Below are 21599 nucleotides of genomic sequence, written 5' to 3' on the forward strand. Positions count from 1 at the left end.
TGGGTTGCTTGGACATTTGTTTGTTTGTTTGCTTCTTTACTTTCTGTGACTTGCTCATGACCTGAAGGTTTTAGGTTGCCAGACTGACACATCCAGAACCTACCCTGGCAGGATGGGGCAGTCTGGTTGGAGTCGAGCACCCATCAAAAAGCATTAACTCCACACACCTGTCATTCCAGTGACTCTGGAGGCTGAGGCAGGAGGATCACAAGTTCCAGGTTGGCCTCAGTAACTTAGCGAGGCCCTAAGAGACTTAGGGAGACCATGTCTCCAAATTAAAACATAAAAGGGGCTGGGGATGTGGCTCAGTGGTTGAGCATCCCTGGGTTCAATCGCCAGTATATATATATATATATGAATGTATAGTATATATGACAACACTGTGCCCCATAAAAATGTACAAATATTACCCGTCAATTTAAATAAATAACTGCTTTGATTCAACAGCCAATCATCACCCAGGGTTCAATCCCAAGCCCCCTCCTCTGTCCACCCAGCTAGGGGGGGAATGAAAAAGCGCAGGTAAGGTTAATAAGAACTAAGTCATTGTGCAGGATAAGGGATCCCACTGGGGTTCGGGGGGACGGGGGAGGCCCTCTTGAGAACTCAGCTTTTTGTTTTACTGTTCTGGCTGGGCCAATTATGTGCTATTAGCTGTAGTCCTTGGGGCTATTTTTTGCTTATGACCATAAACATTATCTTGGGTACAGAGAGGCTGGGTACAAAATGCCCACTTGATGACAGTTTTTAATGTGTTACATGCCAACTAGAGTGAACCAGAAAAAAGGTCCAGGTTTGGAAGTTAATAGCTCAGTGTTCCCAATTATTTACTGGAAGAAGATGCCTGTTCTGTTACCAGAGAGACCAGGCAAAACAAACCTGCTCGTGCCAGCCGATAAACAGACATTACGTGCTCATCTCAGCGTGTTCATCTCAACTAGTGTATATAAGCCAGGGCGGGCTATATACATTGTTTCCTGGGGGTTCATTTTCGTTTTGCACGTTGGGGGCGGGTGTTGAATCCTGCTGTGTTGAACTGTAAGTCCTGTTGCAATTACCCACTTGCAGTCTGCTTTAACTAACTCGCGATGAAAGATCTCATGAGTTCCCTTTGCCTTGGTGTCCAGGGCACTCCCTGTTTTAGGATCAGGGCTGGGGCAAAGAGAAGGAGAAAAACAAGAAGAGAATTACAGAGGAAGAAGCGGTTGGCCTCTTTTCCTACCTCCAAGCTTCCCTCTCCTGTTCTCCACAGTCCTGTCAAGGATATATTTTGCAGAAAAGGATGTGGCTATAGAGCAAATAAAGGGAGTGAAGGCATCGGAATGGGCTATTTTATTGTCCCTCTCCTACAGCTTCATTTCCTGTGTGTTAGGAGCACAATGATAGAGAAGGGAAAGAGTGGTATTTAACCTCTGGGAATAAATTAAGCCACTTAAAAGCCTTAAGGTGGGTGCTTCTCTTTTTCCATTACTCAGAACAGAAATCAAAATACTAGTTCATTAGCAGCATCCAAAATGTTGAATATTTTTTCAAAAGAGAAGCAACAGCAATAATCATAGCCACGCCATACTGAATATACATCAAGGGCTCAAATTCTGGCTAAACCATGACCAAGAGTTATCTCATTTAATCTTCCTACCAACCCTGTGAACTAGGAGTCACAGTTATTTACCATTTCACAGACGGAGGGGAGGGAAGGGGAGGGGAGGGGAGGGGAGGGGAGGGGAGGGGAGGGGAGGGGAGGGGCCGTGCCTAGAAAGGTTAAGTAACTTTACCCTGATCACAGCAACCACCTGGGATTTAGCCAGGCAGACTGACTTCCACATCAGAACAAGGGAGCTGTAGAAGGAAGACTCCATTTTCGATCCAGCTGAATGACTTTGGGAAGAATATTATTTTTAATTGGCCTCTGTTTCCTCATCTGGATAGTAAAGGCTTTGTGTTTGGTGATCCCAAGGCTCCCTGCCAACTCTTCAGCAGTTCTCCAAATCAGTATCTATTCTGCGTTCCCTGTTGTCATGAATTAGTAAAGGTTAACTGGAGGATATTCAAGGGCAGGGAGGGACAGGGCTCTTGCTACATTATGCACCCAGTGTTTTCCTAATAGGGGCAGCTGCTCTGGTGGCCACAGGGGGCCCACTCAGGTGGAATAGCTGGGTAACTTCTGGAGTTGGGAACAGGACCCATTTCTAACACATTTCCTGTGGCTGCCTCAGTTCATCTTTTAGTTGGACTCATGGTCTCTTTCCCTCTAAAAGTGTCCTTAGCACCAGCCTCAATCCCAGATGCCCTCCAGGTTTGCCGTAGGCTCCCTTCCAACCAACACCTCGCACAGGTGAGCTTTGAGATGCCCTGTGCAATGTGACCAGACCTGCTCTTCCTGGTTCCCCGAAAGACAGTGACTGATACTTCCAGGAATTTTGCAGCAGCCGGAAGCAGTTGCTCTTTCTTCAGAGTATGAGAAGTGGGAGAGGAGGGTGAGTAGGAACCGAGACCGAGACTTTGAGCTCCGTGAAGTGACTTCAGATCCGATGACGTGGGGTTTTTAAAGAGACCCAGGAGGTAGTCCCTCACACATTGTATACAAGATCACATCAGCAGCTCAAGTCATCTGAAGCTCTGTGTGAAATGGGAACCAACGTGTGCTCTCTGGGAACAGTGGCTATCACATTTCCCACCACCAAACAAACTAAGGTGTGTTTAGTTCATTGTATGCCATCAACATCCCCCTGTAAAGTGAACAGTCACTCTTATCCCTGCCCCCACGGGTGTCATTCTTAGTTCCGCCGCTGATAGTCTGCACATGCATACGTTTGCTGTGTCACACATCAGAATGTGTCTGATTTAATCCAGCAAACCTCACTGTCAACGTCCCCCTCCCCCCATTGCAGATAATCTCCTTAGACTTGTCACAAGGGTATCTTTCTTATCTTTGTGTGCCCAGAGGCAGAGATAACCCTGAAATGAAAAGAGGTAGCAGAGAAACGCGGAAAAAAAAAAAAAAAAAAAGAAAGAAACCCAAGGAGCAGATGTGCTAAGTCCTGTGGTTTCCCAGGGCTGCTAGCTGGTTGTGGGGCTCGCCAGAAAAAAGAAGAGAGTCACTTATTCTAGAAGGGAGATCAGAACTGAATTGACTGCCTAGAAGTAGGGGAGACAGTGGGAGTGATGCAAGAGAAACCCGTCTTTCCATTCCAGAATGTAATTTGCTAAGAGCCACCACTTGCATTGCATATGCAAATGAGGAGGCTTCCCGGAGGCTGGGCTGGGTTGGGCTGAGCAGCAGGGATTCGGTACTGCGCGGGGCTGCCGACCGGAGCCGGTTGGGAAGGCATCAAATCTTCAGCCAGCCCCAAAGAGGATGGACGAGACACTGAAGCCAACGACAGAGGAGGATTAAAGGACCGGAGGAAAGCAAGCCAGCCCTCCCGGGGAAGCTGTCGAAATTCAAGATTGCAAGAGAAGTCATTTCAGACTGTCACACTTGTGGTTTTGGGGACGAAGATCAATTTCTCAATCTCTGAAGAGAGATTCCTTTCCTGGGGAAGTGAAAATAATGAACTTTTGGAGGCATTACTTTTTGGCTATCAGCGGGCTCAGTGTGGTTTCTCTGGTGATATTTTACAATAGCCAGGCAAGCCTACCCAAAAATTGGCGAAAGGGTTCCAGCAAAAGGTCTTTTGGGATTGATGCCTGCAATCTCACCTTAGAAAAGAAGGCCACCTTTCTGCGGGAAAAGACATTGCCATCATCTTTGGGAAGACTTTCTTGCAATGACTATGTGACCCAGAGTCACTACATCACAAGCCCCCTGTCGGGAGAAGAAGCTGCGTTCCCTTTGGCATTTGTCATGGTAATTCATAAGGACTTCGATACTTTTGAAAGGCTCTTCAGGGCCATCTATATGCCCCAAAATGTCTACTGTGTTCATGTGGATGAAAAATCCTCAAATGAGTTTAAAAAATCAGTGTGGCAGTTACTGAGCTGCTTCCCAAACGCTTTTCTGGCTTCTAAGATGGAACCCGTGGTCTATGGTGGGATTTCCAGGCTCCAGGCGGATATCAACTGCATGAAGGACCTGGAGGCCTCTGAGGTCCCCTGGAAGTACATCCTCAACACCTGTGGGCAAGATTTCCCCCTGAAAACCAACAAGGAAATAATTCAGTATCTGAAAGGATTTAAAGGGAAGAACATTACCCCAGGGGTGCTGCCCCCAGCTCATGCTGTGGGTCGTACCAAGTATGTCCACCGAGAGTACATAAGCAAAGAAGGTTCTTTTGTAAAAAATACTAACATTTTGAAAACCTCACCTCCACATCAAATGACAATCTACTTTGGCACTGCCTATGTGGCCCTTTCCAGGGAGTTTGTCAGCTTTGTTCTCCATGACCCCAGGGCTGTTGATTTGCTCCAGTGGTCCAAAGACACTTACAGCCCTGATGAACATTACTGGGTGACACTCAATAGGATTCCAGGTAGGTGCCAATATCCGTTCCCATGTCTTTTTATGGATAGACTGAGTTTGCTAGCATTTGGTTGCTTCAGAGAACTGATTCATTTGAAATTCTTTGGGGGTTAAAAAAAAAAAACCTTATATACTTAGGAAATGATTCATTGGGTTGCTTTTGGTGACAGTTTTGTGCTGGCTCTGTGGTCTTATAAATATGTGATATAAAATGATCTAAGAAATCCCTACAGTAACTCTGGCAAAACTTCCTTTGGTTGTGTATGACATAGCTGCGACTCTGAGCTCAGTATTTTGAATGAATACTTTTCATGGCAAGCACAGCTACAACATAATGAGACTGATGTTTAAAGAACCATTCCAAAAATAGGTGACATTTCCGTCAGAGGCATGGTATGCCCTGTCATTGACACAGTTATCCATTTAATTGATGCACAAGTTCTTGGAACTGTTGTGGGTGAGGGCTGTTTTTAAAATCTTGGAAACCTCTTTAGATGTTCGCAAATTATCACTCTGGCTTAAATGTCTCTGATAGGAGATCCAAACAAGAACCCAGGTCTTGAGTCATCTCTGTTCAACAAATCTGGCCTGATGTTCTATGGCCTGGAGGAGTGGTTAATGCTGAATTGGAGTTGATCCAAGGAGCATTCTCCATTTTTTTAGACCCCAGATTTCTATTACGAATTCCAGTTTGCAGCCTCATGCTTTGATACACTGTGAAGGCTTTTGGATTTTTTTTTTTTTTTTTTTAGAAAAGGGGTCCAAGGTATGCTGGGCAGCTGAAGGCAGAAGATAGATACAGACTCCCTCTTTGATTCAGAACTGGGCTTCTTTTCAAAACCCATTTCCCACAGGTAGCCGGTGGCCTGTGGAGCCTCTTTTTGCAAATGTCCCAGTAAACTTGTTCCAAATATTTGCCAGCAGGGTTGTAGTCGTCAGTCTGTGTGAGGGTGACCCTTTGCCTGCCATTCATGAGACAACTCATATGTGTCCTAGCTTTATCTCTCTGAATGGTGTTTGTAGCTACCTTCATATCTGAAAATAGACTCAAAAGCAGCAAGACACTTTTAGGTCCGAGATAACTCAACATTCCTAAACGCTAAACCACAGAGATAGACACAGAAAGTGGACAGACAAGGTGATTGGGATAAAGGTTGGGATAGGCTATCCTGTGAGAGTTTTATTTTCAGAGATACTAACCTGTCAGGTCACAAAGATTTGTAGAGGGGGAGTGACCAACCCTTTATCCTAGTACAGTGAGTTCTAACACCAGTATTTACAAATACCCAGTTTAAACATGTATGCATCCTGTACATGGCATCTAATACAGTATTTGTTGGTATAGTTCGTGCCAGATGTTATATTCTGCCTCTAATTGCTGTTCGCAGTTGCAGATAATGAGGCTTCGATGGATTTTTTTTTTTTTTTTTTTTTTTTAAGTACCAGGGATTGAACCCACACTCAACCACAGAGCCTCATCCTCAGCCCTATTTTGTATTTATAGACAGGGTCTTTATAGACAGGGTCTCCAGAGTTGCCTAGTGCCTTGCAAAATTACCAAGGCTGGTTTTGAACTCCCCATCCTCCTATCTCTCAGCCTCCTGAGCCACTGGGATTATAGGCATGCGCTACCACGCCTGGCCAAATAGAAATATTTTGCTTATGCTGTTCACATAGCTCGTCCAAGGCTAAGCTGGGTTCAGATCCTGGATTTGATTGACCTGAAATTCTAGTTGGTTTTCTTGCAGCAGGAAAAGAAGAACAATCCTTTGTTCTTCCCTCTATATCCTAAATAAATTCTCTGCAGAATCACAGAGAGGAGAAAAGTTGATTGGGAAAAATAAGGAAGGGTGTGACAGTAAGCTGTGCATGGCCATTTGAGCTGACACAAGGCTAGCAGGGACTGTGTGTCCATATGTGTGACGTGTGTACTTGTGTGTGCATGTTGAAGACAGTGGGCGTGTGAGGCCTGTCAGGCCCACTATGCTAACCAGAGTCACAGGTGTCCTTTCCAGAATTGACATCCCCACCCCCTACTGGCTTCCCTTTATGGGTTTCTTTTCTGCCTGCTCTAGAACAGGCTTTGGTCTGGCTCTTCCTTCTCTGAGCTGTGGATATGGTAACTGTTCTTTAATTAATGTTCTCAGAGAGGCTGGAGAGAGGGAAGCGGCCAGCTGAGTTGCTGAACCCCATCAATGTTATAACAAAGAACATGAGGTATCCAACAGGTTCTTCTGTCCTCTCCCCTCTCTCCTGTCCTCCGCCACCTTGGTATCTGCCTGACTCCATTGCCTGCCATGTCTTCTCACCAGACTCTCACAATCAAGTGAGATCCCTCATCAAGAAGCAAAAGCAAAATTGTCCTATTCTCTCACGAATTCTTTTCTTTTCCTTCTCCCTCCCATCTTCCTCTCTTCCTCCTTTCCCTCCCTCTCTCCATACCTGGGATGGAACCTAGGATACCCTGCATGGGCCAGAGAGGCACTGTACCCCTGAGCTACATCCCCAGCCCTAGGTTGGCTTAAAAAAAAAAAGATTCAAGATAAAAAAAAAACCCAGAGAGGCTGGGGATGTAGGTTGGTGGTGGATCACATGCTTATTAGCACAAGGCCCAGGAACAATCCCAGCACCCAAAATAAATAACTAAATAAAATAGTAAAGATATTAAAAACTTCAAAAATCTTACAGTTGGCACTCCATCAAAGGTTACATTTATGAACAGTAGCAATAATTAAAACATTGTAGAAAACATGTATCAGTGAATTTTTCACAAGTTCACTGCAATAATACTCAGGAAAAGAAAAATGGTCCTTCTTTTAGGGATTATACTGATTGCAAGATGTGTACTTGATTTAAATGGATCCTATGTAGGCATTTAGGATGCTATTTTTAACTCAAAAGCTCAACTTTTAAAAACATTTTGAAGCATTTGAAAATCTAGGTCCAAGGAATTTTCTAAGACACAGTTTCCAGGAAACCTTCACTCTCCAGTGTCCAAAAATGATGAATGTCCTCTCAGCCTGGTGACACCTCTGTGAATCCCTGCTTGAGGCTCTGTGATAGCTTCTCATTATCTGAAGAGTCATTACCACGCCCTGTGGCCTGACCTCCACGACCTGAGCCCCAGCGTTATCTCTGTTCTCCTGGCTTCCAGATGATGACTCACTTTATGTTCCAGTAAATACTCGGCCCTGCACACGTCTGCAATTTGCATTTTTTCCCCTGTTTCTATAGTTTACTGGCACCTTTTCATCCAGTTGTATGTTATGAGGTCTCAGTTATACCAGAGACATGCGAATATTGTAGAAAGGAAAAGCAACAATAGAAAGTGGAAATTTGGAAGGGGAAAAGAGCCCTCTGGAGATGGGCAGTGTTCCAGGGACATGTCTGTCTTTACAGATTTGGCTTCCTCTGACTGTCGTGACTCCTAGAAGAGAATATTCTCACGTACAGTGGGAATCTGCATGGAAACCAAGGCTCTCCAATCTCTCCTATCCTAAGTGACCTTTTACACTGCAGAGTAATCTTCCCAACCTATCTCTGATTATTTCACATTCCACTGCCCTTCCCTTGTCTAGTAAATGAACTAAACACTCCTCCCAGGGCCTTTCCCGATGGAAAAGCCCATGACCTTCCTGACCTTCAGCTATCTCTCCCTGTCCTCACATACACTGACCTCTCTAGCTGTAGCCCAGGCTTCTGCCCTTCGTCATGCAATTAAGTCTTCACCAACGCGTTGATTTTACCCTTGACTTTTATCCTTCTTACAGGGATGCTGACCATATTTTACAGATCAGCACAAAGCTCATCTCCCTCATAAAACCTTTTTTTCCATTTTTGAATATGAATTAAACTTCTTATAGCTCTTACATTAAACTTGAAATTCTTCTATGTATTCACACTTGAAAGTTCATCAAAATTCATTGTGATCATTGCCTCCATGGGACACAATATTGGGCATCACATAATGAGAATTTAAGGAAAGAGACACCTTTTTGATCCCTTCTGGGCAGTATTGAGGGAGAGAAAGGAACAGAGAAGAATATTGAGTCTGATAAAATGAACATGGAGATTACAATGTGAAATTGAGTTTTCAAGTAAATATCTAGTGTCATTCTGTTTTTTTTTATTTGTTCTTTTTAGATATATATGACAATAGAATGCATCTTGACATCTTATACATACGCAGAGTATAACTTAGTCTAATTAGGATCCCATTCTTGTGGTTATACTTGATGTGGAGCTACACTGGTCCTGTATTCATGTATGAACATAGGAAAGTCATGCCCGATTCATTCTATTATCTTTTCCATTCCACCCCCCCCCCCGCATCTTCCCCCAATCCCCCCTGTCCCAATCCACCACCCCCTCACTAGCATCTGCATATCAGAGAGAACATTTGGTTTTGGGGGATGGCTTATTTCACGTAGCATGATCGTCTCCAGTTCCATCCATTTACCAGCACAATGTGCAATTTTCTTGTGGCTTTCAATGATGCCCTCTCATGCAGGATGCCCTTCCCACCATCCCTATCCAACCCCTCTTTGTACTTTATGACCTGTGCTGGGTGGCGTCTCGCCTGGAAGCCACCTCTGATGACTTCCATCACAGACAGCTGATTCTCCAAGGCTGGTTGTTTGATACCAAAGCCCTGCTGACGGCACAGAAACAGGATTACCTGTTAAGGAAGCGTCTCCTCTTCCCTAGCCCTTCAGTATCTGAGTGCTTGAAAGGCAGCCAATGTGACATCCACCTCAATTTTCCCCACTACTTGCATCTCTGGGCAAATCTCTGATTTGAGGATGTGCAGAGTGCTAGAGGGTTGTGGATTGGGTCTGGAGAGGGATAGGAATGTGCTAAATCAATAGTTGTATAAGAAGATGGGAGCCAGGCACGGTGGTGCATGCTTGTAATCCCAGCAGCTCAGGAGGCTGAGATGGGGGAATCACGAGTTCAAAGCCAGCCTCAGCAAAGTGAGGCGTTAAGCAACTCAACTGTCTCTAAATAACATACAAAATAGGGCTGGGGATGTGGCTTAGTGGTCGAGTTGTTATGCTCAAATTCGGGACCCCCAAAAGACCACCAGAGACCAAGATCCATGTAAGCAGCAAAGAGGTGTTTATTGCGAGCTAGCTCGTTCCTCTGCGCACACACACAGCAACTGGTGACACTGAGAGGCCCTGAGCCCAGGGTTTGGAGCAGTTTTATACTCTCTCTGGGGAAGGCAGGAACTTCACAAACGTCATAGCATCTCTTAGCAAATCATCACACACCGCGGGAAAATAAAAAACAACTCTAGAACATGATTAGCACATTCACTGGCGGGAACAAGTTGGGTAGGGGTGATTGGTTAGTACAAGAGGGGGATTCGTTTGAACTGATTGGTTTAAGCCAAGAGGGGTGTTCGTGCTGAACTGCAGGGTTTCCCAACACCATAAACTACTGGGAGAGTCATCTGGCATCCCAGGTATTTCCCTGTCTCATGCTGATTGGTGGCTGCTAGGGGGGTTGCTGTGGGTCCCCACCTAGCCTGAGTCAGGGACACCTGGTGCAGCAGATCTCTCCTCTTATTTATAGATAAACAACTTAGCAGGGTGGGAATGTCCCTAGGAGCTCTGTGGGTCTTTCCAAGGACTAAGGTGATGTCCCTTCCTTGGACAGGATTTGCTCTGAGGTAGAGGCTGGTTCTTCAGAGTAATCCTGAGTTCAATTCCTAATACCAAGAACAACAAGATGGGAGGAACATGGAAGAGTATCCTATACCCTGGGTAGGTGATAATTTCAATAGTGAAGAGTACTATCAGTAGGCAAAATATAGCTTAAAGATGTAATTCCACCATAGCCAGGCCAACAAATGATATCAGTCAATAAGGGAAAGACCTGGTGTAATTGACATGGAAGAGAGGCCCTCCTTAAATAATCTGGTTCCCAGGCAGTGAACTTGAGCCTATCATGCAGTTGGCATCTGACAGCAAGACAGCTCTGGCAGGCAGCAGATGTAAATACCTCCAGTGAGTTTCTGTCTTACCTGTACTTGGTTTGAGTTTTTCCCACTTGACATCATTCACCCCTCCTGTTAGTACCATATCAGGGGTTACCCAGGGTTCATGGAGTGAGCTACTTTGAGCTTATTTGATGGAATGGAGGATGTTCTGTATTTGCAGAGTTAGAAAACTAGAGTATAGGATATGAAAGATTAAGGGAAAACAATAATGGGAAGAAACCGAAGATATCCCTCCAGGTGTTGCTCTCCACAAATGCAAACACTGAGCTATTTAGAAGGTACCCCTTTCTGTACAGAAAGGTTACCTGGGCTTTACACTGGGCGGGGCTGGATCAGTCCCAATCTTTTTCAAAGTATGCATTGTGTTCTCAGTACATCAGCCCAAATTTAGAATTCAGTTTCTAGAACCACAAACAACGCATTCGCAAACACAGATGGACAGATAGAACTGTGCCTTAATCAGCGTCATCAGAATACTCAGGTCTACCATGGTGATTATTTTTTCATGGCCAGAGGACCACCCACAGTGGCATCTGTTTTGTCAGTGTAGGAGATCAATTCTAGTTGAAGGAGAAATTCCACAAATGGATTTCTATCCATTGAACAGAGGTTTTTTTTTTTTTTTTTTAATGCTATCATATTTAAACAGCCACATAATATTGTGTGTAATAAATGTGAATGTCCTTTTCAAAATATTGTATTAGTGATGTGAACCTGTTGGGCTTGTTCGATCTCTTTGGTAAAGGGCTCTAGGCTCTTTCGGGGCTGGTGATTCAGGAGGATTGGGGGGGGGGAGATTTATAGCTACGGTGTATCTTGACTCTGGAGTACCTAGGCTGATGAGTCTACAGCATAAGAGGCCCAGCTCCTTGTAGAGAGACCTTAGACAGATGACAGGGTATTTTCATAACTAAATTGTGCTATAGCTTAGCCATTTATAGGCTCATTTACAATGGTTCTAGCCATTGGCTCCATTGGAACATTTGAGATCAGCTCCCCCATTATAAAATCCCAATCATTTCCCCCAATCCTTCAGACGAAAATAATTAGGAAATTATTTACTACTCCTTATTACCATTTAATTCCTAGTCATTAGAAGGACTTTTTACTAGAAAAAAAATTGGATTAAAGTATATATGAATATTTAATTAAGTATAAATACAATCATGATTGGCAAATGTCCACTAAACTGAATATAACATGAATTTAATCTCAGCTAAGATGATTGATGTAGATACTATTTTAGAACTGGCAAGACCATTTTCCAACTCAATCAACTGGCCCCTATTTAAATACCAACTAGTTATGTTTAGACAAATTTTTTCTAAAAATAGCACTCTTTTTTTTAAAACAAAAACATATAATTGCATTTCAATGACTCTTTAAAACAACAAAATATTAATTGTATGTCAAAGCCACATATAATTGGTATATGTATAGATCAATGCACATAACAAATGATAAATATATACTGAAAAACTAAATTATCTCTGTAACATAAAGATTTCTACCTTCTTTGTACATTTTCTTCCATTCTTTGAGTTCACAAGATATTATGAAGAGGGCTTTGGAGTAAAAAAAAAAAAAAGAAAAGAAAAAACATGGCTTAAGCCTTTTCTTCCAATATTTTGGAGGAACTAGGGGATTCCAGACTTGGTTTATGCTGATCCTTTTTTCTCCTTAGTTCCCGGAGAAGTCATGAGTAGGAGTAAGATAATGCTTTCAGTGTGGGGGGTCCCCGGAGCTGAGCATGCGCAGTCCCCTACAGGGTCCCTTAGGCACAGATGGGCCAGCCTCACCTCACAGCTTCGTATTTTTGTACAGATCCTCAGGTGACACTTCTTGTCTAAGGACCACACTTTGAGAACTGATGACATAGACCCATCATCTTTCACAGACACTGGCACATTTAGGTTTGCAGCAAAGGTTGTTTCTCTTCATTTCCAACCAGAAATTTTCTTTGAGAAAAAAGGCAGCCACCAGTTAAAAAAAAAAAAAAAAAAAAAAGCTTTATGGTGTTGATTGCTGGTGGCAGGCTGGATATAAAGTGTGTCAAATGACTGATACCTAGGGAGAACTAAGGAAACACCAAGGACTTTGGAATGAGTGAAAGCTGATAATGAATTTTAGCTCTATCTCTGTTAACTCATGACCTTGTGTAAACCAGACTTCAGACTCTCACTTGTACATTCACAATAATGATGGCTACATAGTTCGGTTGTTTTGAGAACTAAAAGAAAAAAACTAGGTATAGAGTGGGAGGTTCAGAGTTTAGGCACTAATTAATACAAATATTTAATAAGAAAACCTAAATCTGACCTAGTTTTCCTACATTACTGAGATCTGCCAGATGTGGAATAAAATCAGTTGAAATCCCTTTTTACTGCCAAGGGATGTCTACGTCCTGACTCACCTACCCTCTGAAACTAGGTATAGATACTAGCCAAAGAGGGGCAGTAGGAAATGCAGGAAAATGTGAAATTCAACATGTTCAGGTGGATACTTATTCTGGATCATTCTGATTCTCCTTAAGTGTTATTGGTGTCATCTTTGTAGACTACTAAGAAGCTTGACTGAGTCCTCAAAAACCTTGACTGAGCCCTTAAAATAGCACTACGAAGTGCACTTTCCTTAAAGACACAAAAGACATCAGTGGTACCATCACATACCTATTTTTGAGATGGCTGCACATGAAAGGAGCAGGAATTGGGTTTAACTGGTTGCTTTATTTTCTTAAATCCTTCCATATTTCCAAAAGGACTTAACGTGTCTGTTTAGAACATAATATAATTTCTTTGAAAAGGAAATCAACAGAGCCAACACTTGAAAGAAACAAGACAGTTTTTTTTTTTTCCTCACAATCATTCTATAGAGGTCTTTGCCAGCTCAGCCACATCCTTCCCACTTTGGGTGTTCAACTTCCTCAATGTTAAAATTAATTTTACTAAAGTCCTAACCACTTACACAGGGATAATTTTAAAACTCTATTGTAAGAAGGTATAAACGCACAACGAACGGTACAGAGAATAGTGCACCAATTCTCTCTTGTCCATCAGCCTAATTGGGGGAACATCGACATGTAGCACAAACTCAAAAAAAACTTAAAATTGATGCCAAATCTTGGACTTGACTGTGTAATTCTCTGAAACAAGAAGCTTTCTCTTTTTCAAAGAAAATGGAAAATTCCAGTATTGCAGACTAAGTCTTTCGACAAATCCCATAATAGCAACTGGGCACTTGCCTGGCTTGAGCCAAATCTTAATGTTCTAGATCCATCTCTCTGGTGCATTCAGTCTTCTTGTGAATATTTTAATATTTGTGATTTAATCTGAGAGGCACTGGTTCTCAAAATCCTTTACTCAGTAAGGGTTTTTTCTGATCTTGCAGGGTAATTGGAGGAAAGGATATGGATTTCAGAGTAGGAAAAGTCTGTTTTCAATTCCAGCCTTACCCACTAATAGCTTGACTGACAATGAACCCATTAAGTAACCAATACAAACCTCAGTGAGTTTCTGTTTTAAGACACAAGAGAAAGTTTGGAAGGTGTGCTAAAAAATTTGAAAAAAAAATTAGCTTGTGCACTTCTTATTTTTATTTATCATTATTAGTATTACTTTGCAGTGCTGGGGATGGAACCCAGGCCCCTGCACATGGTAGGCAAGTGCTCTACCACTCATCTGCACCCTCAGTCCAAATTTGACCTTTGAAATACTTCATAATGCACAACTAAGAAGGATAGAATATTAAACAAATATTAAGCCATGTGAATGCTTTATTTTCCTTTTATCATAAATACTTCAAACTCTAGCCACTTTATTGTATAAGAAGGGCTACTGACTTAGGTACCCATGTTATAAAACTATTTTTTGATTCCCAGACTTTTGCTAGTTGTTTGACCTTGGACATATCACTTAACCTCTCGGGGCCCTGGTATCCTGTATAAAATGAAGAAATTGGGCTAGGTGATCTCAAAAGAGTTGCCTATGTTGTTTTATATATATTTTAGATGGATGTACTTTTATTTTATTTATTTATTTATATGTGGTGCTGAGGATTGAACCCAGTGCCTCACAACATGCTAGGCAAGTGCTCTACCACTGAGCCCCAGCCCAGTCTCTTCTATATTGTTTTGTTTTATCTTTGGAGCTCCTAGCCCAGGAAGCAGAAGTTTTGGAGACAGTCTCCTGCTGTGAGATCTTCCACTCATTTATAAAATGGGGACACACTGATTTCATAAGATTGTCGTCAGAGTCACAAGACAAAGGGAGTCTGGCTTCCAGTTCAGTCACTGTTCATTCTGTTACCCTCTCCCTTCCTCCCTACCCCATGGTCATAAATGTCATGACTTTCCTACTGTCACCAGTAGGATTAGTGGAATAATGGCCTCTGAGCAATGAATTTCTCTCCTGTGCGTTTTTGGGTGTCAGCCACCACCACTGCCGTGACTTAGGCTGGCCCACAGGCAACATGAAGAGATTTTTTTTGTACTCTGAACTCTTGATGAAGTGAGGAAATTGGCTACTGAGTGTTTATACAATGTCCCCACTTCTCTTGTTGTGTTTTTAATGTAGCACAATACCTCTCATTTCTGGAGGGAAGGGGAGAGACAGAGTAGAGTGTGTGAGTGTGTGTGAGAGAGAGTGTGTGTGAGTGTGTGTGTGTACTTGCACACCCATGAGTGCTAATCAGAACCAAGACTAGAGTAGTGATTTAGTGGGGCGAGGGGCTGCAGCCCAGCAAATTATGTAATCTCTCCGACTCTCAGTCTCTATTTATAAATTGGGAATGATAATAGTTCCTACCACTGCATGCAAATTATACGGATTAATGCACCTCAAGAGCTTGGGATGCGCCTGGTGCCTTTATGCATCCATAACTATTAGCTGTTTTCATTCCACCCAGTTGCCTCCATTAAGGACATGTGATGAGGCAACAGGAGCTGGAAAAAGCAATCCCTCCAACTCAGAGGCTTCTGAGATGACTACGGAGGGTCTGGGAGATTTTCTAGAACTCAGACGAAATCATTTTGAACCCCTCCTTCCCTCGGCTCTCTCTACCAGTGGGTCTCCTCCTGCACAGGGAAACACAGAACAAAGGAGAAGATGGTGTTGGTGAGTGGGATCCTGGGTGCCACGGACAGTATGCGCCGGGGCATCCTTCACTGCCTCAGTACTAGGAAACAGACATCAGCAACCGTCCCAGGTCAGGGGTGACGTCTTGGTGCTGGGGAAAGGGATTTCAACAATCTCCAAACGACCTGAATCTCCTCTCTGCCCCAGCAAAAAATCTGCCGTGTTCTTTCCACCAGAATGAGCGAGGGGCACCTGAACCAGGTTGAAACAGGGCACCACGGTGAGGGCATCTCGCCCATCACTCTATTAGCTTCTATGCATGAGTCCCACCCAACAGGAGCCAGGAAAGGAAAGAGTGTGTTAAATGAATTAGACACAGTCTGAGGGACCTTCGGAGTACCAGGGGTCCATATGGAATTGAGAATTTGGAATGGAAAGGGCTGATCTCCTCCATCCAAGGGTGGGGACTGGAATCGTGGATTTTTCTAGGTTATGACCTTGAACAAGTCCCTTCAACTCCTGAAATTTAGTTTTCTCAGCCAAGGAATGATTTTACACACACACACACACACACACACACACACACACACACACATACACACACACACATCTCATGGCAGGAGTGGGGGGTGGGTGGCAGAGGGAAATAGCACATATTGTGAGAAACAGAACAACTCTGTAAAATTCCATAACATGACTTGTAACTCTATAACTCTAAAGCCGGGTACCACCACCTGGCACTGAGGAAGTGCCCATTCAGTGTGACTGTGGTAATGATTCTTATTTAAGTGGATTTGAGTAGAAGATATGGAAGGAGTGGGAAATCAGAGTGGTTCATCCCAGAGTAACAAAATGATTTTGGGGAGTGGGGAATTTATGCTGAAGTTGGAAGGGATGATCTCATGGTTTAAGATGAAGGAAACTAATAAGCACAGGGAGATGAAATGATTTTTCACGTTGCATGATTTTTTTCCCCCACAATTTTTATTGGTGCATTTTTACATACTTGTACATGCACACAATATGACAGTGGCATTTGGCCAGTATCCTTCTCCTGTCCTTCCCCCGTCCCAGTCCCTCTCCTGTAGTGTACTGATCTCTCTTTGAATTCCATGAAATCTCCACACCTTTTTTTTCCCTCTTCCTCTCTGGCTTCCCCTTAGCTGAGAAATCATATGACCCTTGGCTTTCCGAGTTTGGCTTATTTCTCTTAACATAATGTTCTCAAGTTTCTTCTGAGAAACTTCATGTCACATGATTTAGCAGCTGAACTGAGTCAAAAGATAGGATTTCTACATCTTAATACAATACTCCTTCTATATTAACACTTCTCATAATTTCTCTCTGAGATGCCCTAGATAGTGGAGCAAAGGGCAGTAAGGAAGCTGCGTACTGTGTTGCCTAATATTAAAAGACAGGCTTAAACGACGGGCTTCCATACACATGTTTAGAGCTCATTTAAAAAAAAAATTTAGTTATCAGTGAAACTTCATTTTTTAAATTTATGTGAATACAGTGCTGAGCTGAACTCAGTGCCTCAGACATACTAGGCAAGCAAGCCCTCTACCACTGAGCCACAGCCCTAGCCCTAGAACTCATTTTAAAAAGGTGGTCTTAATGTTTCTAAAATGAACAATTCTAAAGGTATAAATATAATGTAGATTTAAAGTAGATAAGTCTAATCAGTCCACTTGCTATGAAGGAGATCCCTTTCAGTCTTCATAGCTGTTGAGCTTGAAGCAGTTTTCTTTTTCATTTTTACGTTTCTATGAAATACAGTTCACTCTTTCTGTGTTTTGCTAATTGCGTCCACCTCCACAATCAAGGACAGTCCCACCAGTGCCAAGGATCCCCCCTGCTGCATCTCGTAGGCAGCCCCTATCCCCACTCCCTATTCTGACCTTTCCTTCACCCTGAGCAACCCTGACCTGTTCCCATCCCTATAGTTTTTCCTTTTCCAGAATGTCATAAAAAGGGAATCATAGAATATGGAGCCACTGGGGTCTGAAAGCAGTTTCTTTGGTCTGTTTTTTGTTTGGTTGGTTAGTTTTTTATTTTTATTCTTATTTATTTTATTTTTTTTTTTTTGGCAGAATTAAAGATTGAACCCAGGGATGCTCTACCTCTGAGCTACATCCCCAGGTCTTTTTAAATTTTATTTTTAAATTTGACTTTATTTGGGGTCTTGCTAAGTTGTCAAGGCTATCCTCAAACTTACAATCCTCCTGCCTCAGCCTCCCAAGTCACTGGAGTTATAGTGGTGTGCCACCTGCGCCTGGCCTGGCAAAGCACCTTTTTAATCTGTCTTTTGAAAATGAGAAAAACATTCTGTATGGTCCAAGGTGAATATGGTGGTTGCCTATAGCTCCTCTGGCAGCTTTAATAACTGTTCAACATTGGTTCCTTTTGGCCCACTCCCCCTCCCCATGTTATTTATGTGGATGGGGGCTGTAACCCAGTGGCAGAGCACTTGCTTAGCATTCATAGGGCCCTGGGTTCTGGGTTTCATCCTCAACATCACACACACAAAAAAATCTAAGTTTATTTTGGTAATATCATCATAAACTAAAGCTCAGTGCAGCATTTAATTATGACTTTGTTAAATGTCACATACTTTTTATTTTGCCTAATTTGATAATCATCAAAGCTGTGTTCTACTTTTATTCCAGAGACATGTGACAGACCCTCAGAACTTCCCTCACGGGTCCTTTCAGTGGATTAGGTCAAGGCAGAGTCCCGTCCTGGGCACATGACAACACCCCACTGTGGTTTCTTATCAAAATTCATACAGAAGAGCTCTCTGTCTAGATGTGTAGGTGGCTCAAGGGTTTTTTTCTCCCCTGTCAGTTGAATATCTTAGTTATTGGTGTGGATCTGAAGAAGTCCTTAATTCAGAATTTCTAAAATATTGAAATAACACAGCACAAATGAAAAATACCAACATTCATAAAAATAAAACCCTCAATACCTAAAATCCACATACTCCCAACAGCAAAGTGGCCTAAAGTGGCCCCTGACAGAGAACGGTACAAAAGCAAGGAACCGAGGGGCCAACTGAAGGCCTGTGGTTTTTGTTATTGTGGTTGGTTGGTTGGTTGGTTTGGTCCTGTGTTTTATTTTACAAATTTATAAAAATGTTGCATTCCTGTCTACCCTATCACGTTGTGACCCCCTGCCCCACACACACACACACTGGGACTTGAACTCAGGGGCATTCTACCACCAAGCCACATCCCCAGTCCTCTTCATTTTTTTTTTTTTTTTTTTTTTTTTTTGTTTTGAGAGATGGTCTCGTTAAGTTGCTGAGTCTGGCCTCAAACTTGTGATCCTCCTGCCTCAACCTCCCAAGGCGCTGAGATTACAGCCTCATCATACCCGGCACATTCTTGAACTTTGATTGGAATAAATTACGTAGAGAAAACCATACATGTCAGAATTGAACACATCACTGAATTTTCAAACGGCTTGTTGTCTGTATGGCCAGCACCAGAAATCATGTTCCCATGACTACTGGAATCCCTGAGGTTCCCTTGAAGTTACTTCCCAGAGTAATAACTATTCCTGACCCAGAAATGAGATGTCTGTTTTTATATCATTGTATAACTTCCAACTGAGGCCCGGTGCTTTTCATTCCATTGTTCAAGTTAATTGGATGTTTCAGGGAGAAGTGCTAGACCTAGATTTCCTGGATTTCTGCATATTCCATGGAAATGGGCACAGGGAGAGTCGGGAGATGCACCCACACATCTCAGGCATATGGCAGGACTCTCCCCATTTCTTCTGTTTTTTTTTTAAGTTTATTTGGGTGTTTCTCCCATCTGCAGAAGACTGTACACAGAACTGCTCTGCTGTTCTGTATTAAAGATTAGACTTGTGATAGATAGGGACTGACTTCTAGAATTAGCAGCCTATATAATACGCCAGGACAGTCTGCAACAAGTGGAATTTATCGCTGACCTTGAGCAACCTTTGGCCTGCCTAGGGTTTGCAAGTAGGGCTTAAATTTAGACACCAGTCCTAAGTGAGCATGATTTCTTATTTGGCTGCTTTTATGTGGAATCGGAGGGGAGATTTTAAAAGCGCAGAATAAATTCTTGATTTGCAGCCAGCCCGGTGCAGCCTGGTCCCTTGTTCTAAAGGTGAAGACAGCGCTGTGCAAGTCGTCTAATGAAGTCATTAAGGAATATTTCCTAGCCAACAAATACCACAGCACACTGTGTTCTGTGATCTTAAGGACCTGCCACCAGGGGGGATCCGCACTGTTGTGCTTTTATTTGACACAGTCATGTAAAACCTGGGAAATGCCTTTGAAATGTGAAATACCTAATTCAAGCTGTCAACAAACTCACCTAAATAAGTAGATTGCAGAAAATAAAAAAAAAAAAGTTACTACTTGGTGTCTAAGTGTCACAAATAACAGAATCTCTGAAGTTTGTGGAATCCAGTAACACTTAAGTCCTAAGAAAACAGTTTTTTTTTAAATTGTTTTATTCTAATTTGTTATATATGGCAGCAGAATGTATTACAATTCATATTACACATATAGAGCACATTTTTTCATATTTCTGGTTGTATACAAAGTATATTCACACCGTTCGTGTCTTCTACATGTACCTAGGGTAATGATGGTCCATCTCATTCCACCATCTTTTTTACACCTCTTGTCCCCTCCCTTCCCCTCCCTCTCCTTTGCCCTATCTAGAGTTCATCTATTCCTCCCATGCTCCCCCTCCCAACCCCACCATGAATCAGCCTTCCTTATAGCAGAGAAAACATTTGGCATTTGGTTTTTTGGATTGGCTAACTCAACTTAGCATTTGAACTTGCAAACCCATCAAAGCAGTAACTGTGCATATATATATGTGATATCTGAACTCATTTGATTTAAGGAAGCAGAACATGCTTATCTCAGTGGTAAAAGTGACTTGTGAAAGGTTATTTATAGTCTATGTTCAGTAGAGTTAGTCAGCTATGGAATAGTTATGCTGCTGTCTTAAAGTGATATGGAAGTATTTATTTTTGTAAAAAGATGTTTTCTAAGATAAAAGTTTTTTTTTTCCCTTTCTGTCTTCTTTTTTTTTTTTTCCTTTTTATTACCATTGAAAGAAAAATTTAGTGTTATTCACAGTTCCCCTGGAGCTCAGAGGCCTAGCTAGTGCTTCATGCAGGGCCACCTGGCAGAGCCCTACTGTCAGCTTGAATGCACAGAGCAGGGAGGGTAAGACATTTGTCAAACACTTACATAACATAGCATTTCCTTAATGTTAATGGTTGTTACTTGCAGGTGTGAGATTTTGCAGTGTGTGCAGATTATTTTACTCTGATGTTTCTTTTTGTACTTTTATGTATTATTTGAATTCGTTCTTATAAGAGGGTCCTATTTGGGCTGAGGTTGTGGCTCAGTGGTAAAGCACCTGCCTAGCATGCGTGAGGCACTGGGTTCAATCTTCAGCATCACATAAAAATAAATTAAATTAAATAAAGGTATTGGGGCTGGGGATGTGGGCTCAAGCGGTAGCGCGCTCGCCTGGCATGCGTGCGGCCCGGGTTCAATCCTCAGCACCACATACAAACAAAGATGTTGTGTCCGCCGATAACTAAAATAAATAAATAAATAAATAAAGGTATTGTGTCCACCTACAACTAAAAATATTTTTTTTAAAAAAGAGGGTCCTATTTTTCACAAATAATAGAATAATAGTTTTAAGAGGAAAAAAGTAAAGTGTCACAAGGTAAGTGAGTTAAGAGTGTAATACTAGCTACTGTGGGCGAGTTGGAAAATAAACAGCTGCTTCTTTGAACTTTGTTTTTAAAATTTCTGAAACTTAAAAATAGAGAAAGTGGCTATTATTTGGTGAAAAAATAAACTCTTCTTACTGAGGCATGACACATGGCGATTGAGAGGAGTAGCATAGGTAATACGACAAAGTATTGGTCCTATGAAGAGATGTTTAGTAAAAGATTTCTATGAAGGATCAATGTTCTCAGAATATTACCATCATGTAGGGCATAGAAATAAATAAATAAATAAATAAATAAATAAATAAATAACAATGCCCAG

General features: G+C 42.3%; 1 protein-coding gene across 3 annotated transcripts in view; it reads left to right on the forward strand.

The window, feature by feature from the left end:
- Positions 1–21599, forward strand: part of LOC143401575 (N-acetyllactosaminide beta-1,6-N-acetylglucosaminyl-transferase) — an 80063-nt gene that overhangs the window by 41834 nt on the left and 16630 nt on the right. The window contains exon 1 of one of the 3 annotated variants that reach the window (XM_076859183.1): positions 3441–4472. The exons of the other annotated variants lie outside the window; for them this stretch is intronic. Within the exon in view, the coding sequence (XP_076715298.1) occupies positions 3554–4472 (919 nt within the window). The 5' untranslated portion in view covers positions 3441–3553. Of the gene's footprint in view, positions 1–3440; positions 4473–21599 lie in introns of those variants that run through there. 3 annotated transcript variants of the gene reach the window in all.

This window comes from Callospermophilus lateralis, chromosome 6 (assembly GCF_048772815.1).
Source record: "Callospermophilus lateralis isolate mCalLat2 chromosome 6, mCalLat2.hap1, whole genome shotgun sequence".
NCBI classification, from domain to species: domain Eukaryota; kingdom Metazoa; phylum Chordata; class Mammalia; order Rodentia; family Sciuridae; genus Callospermophilus; species Callospermophilus lateralis.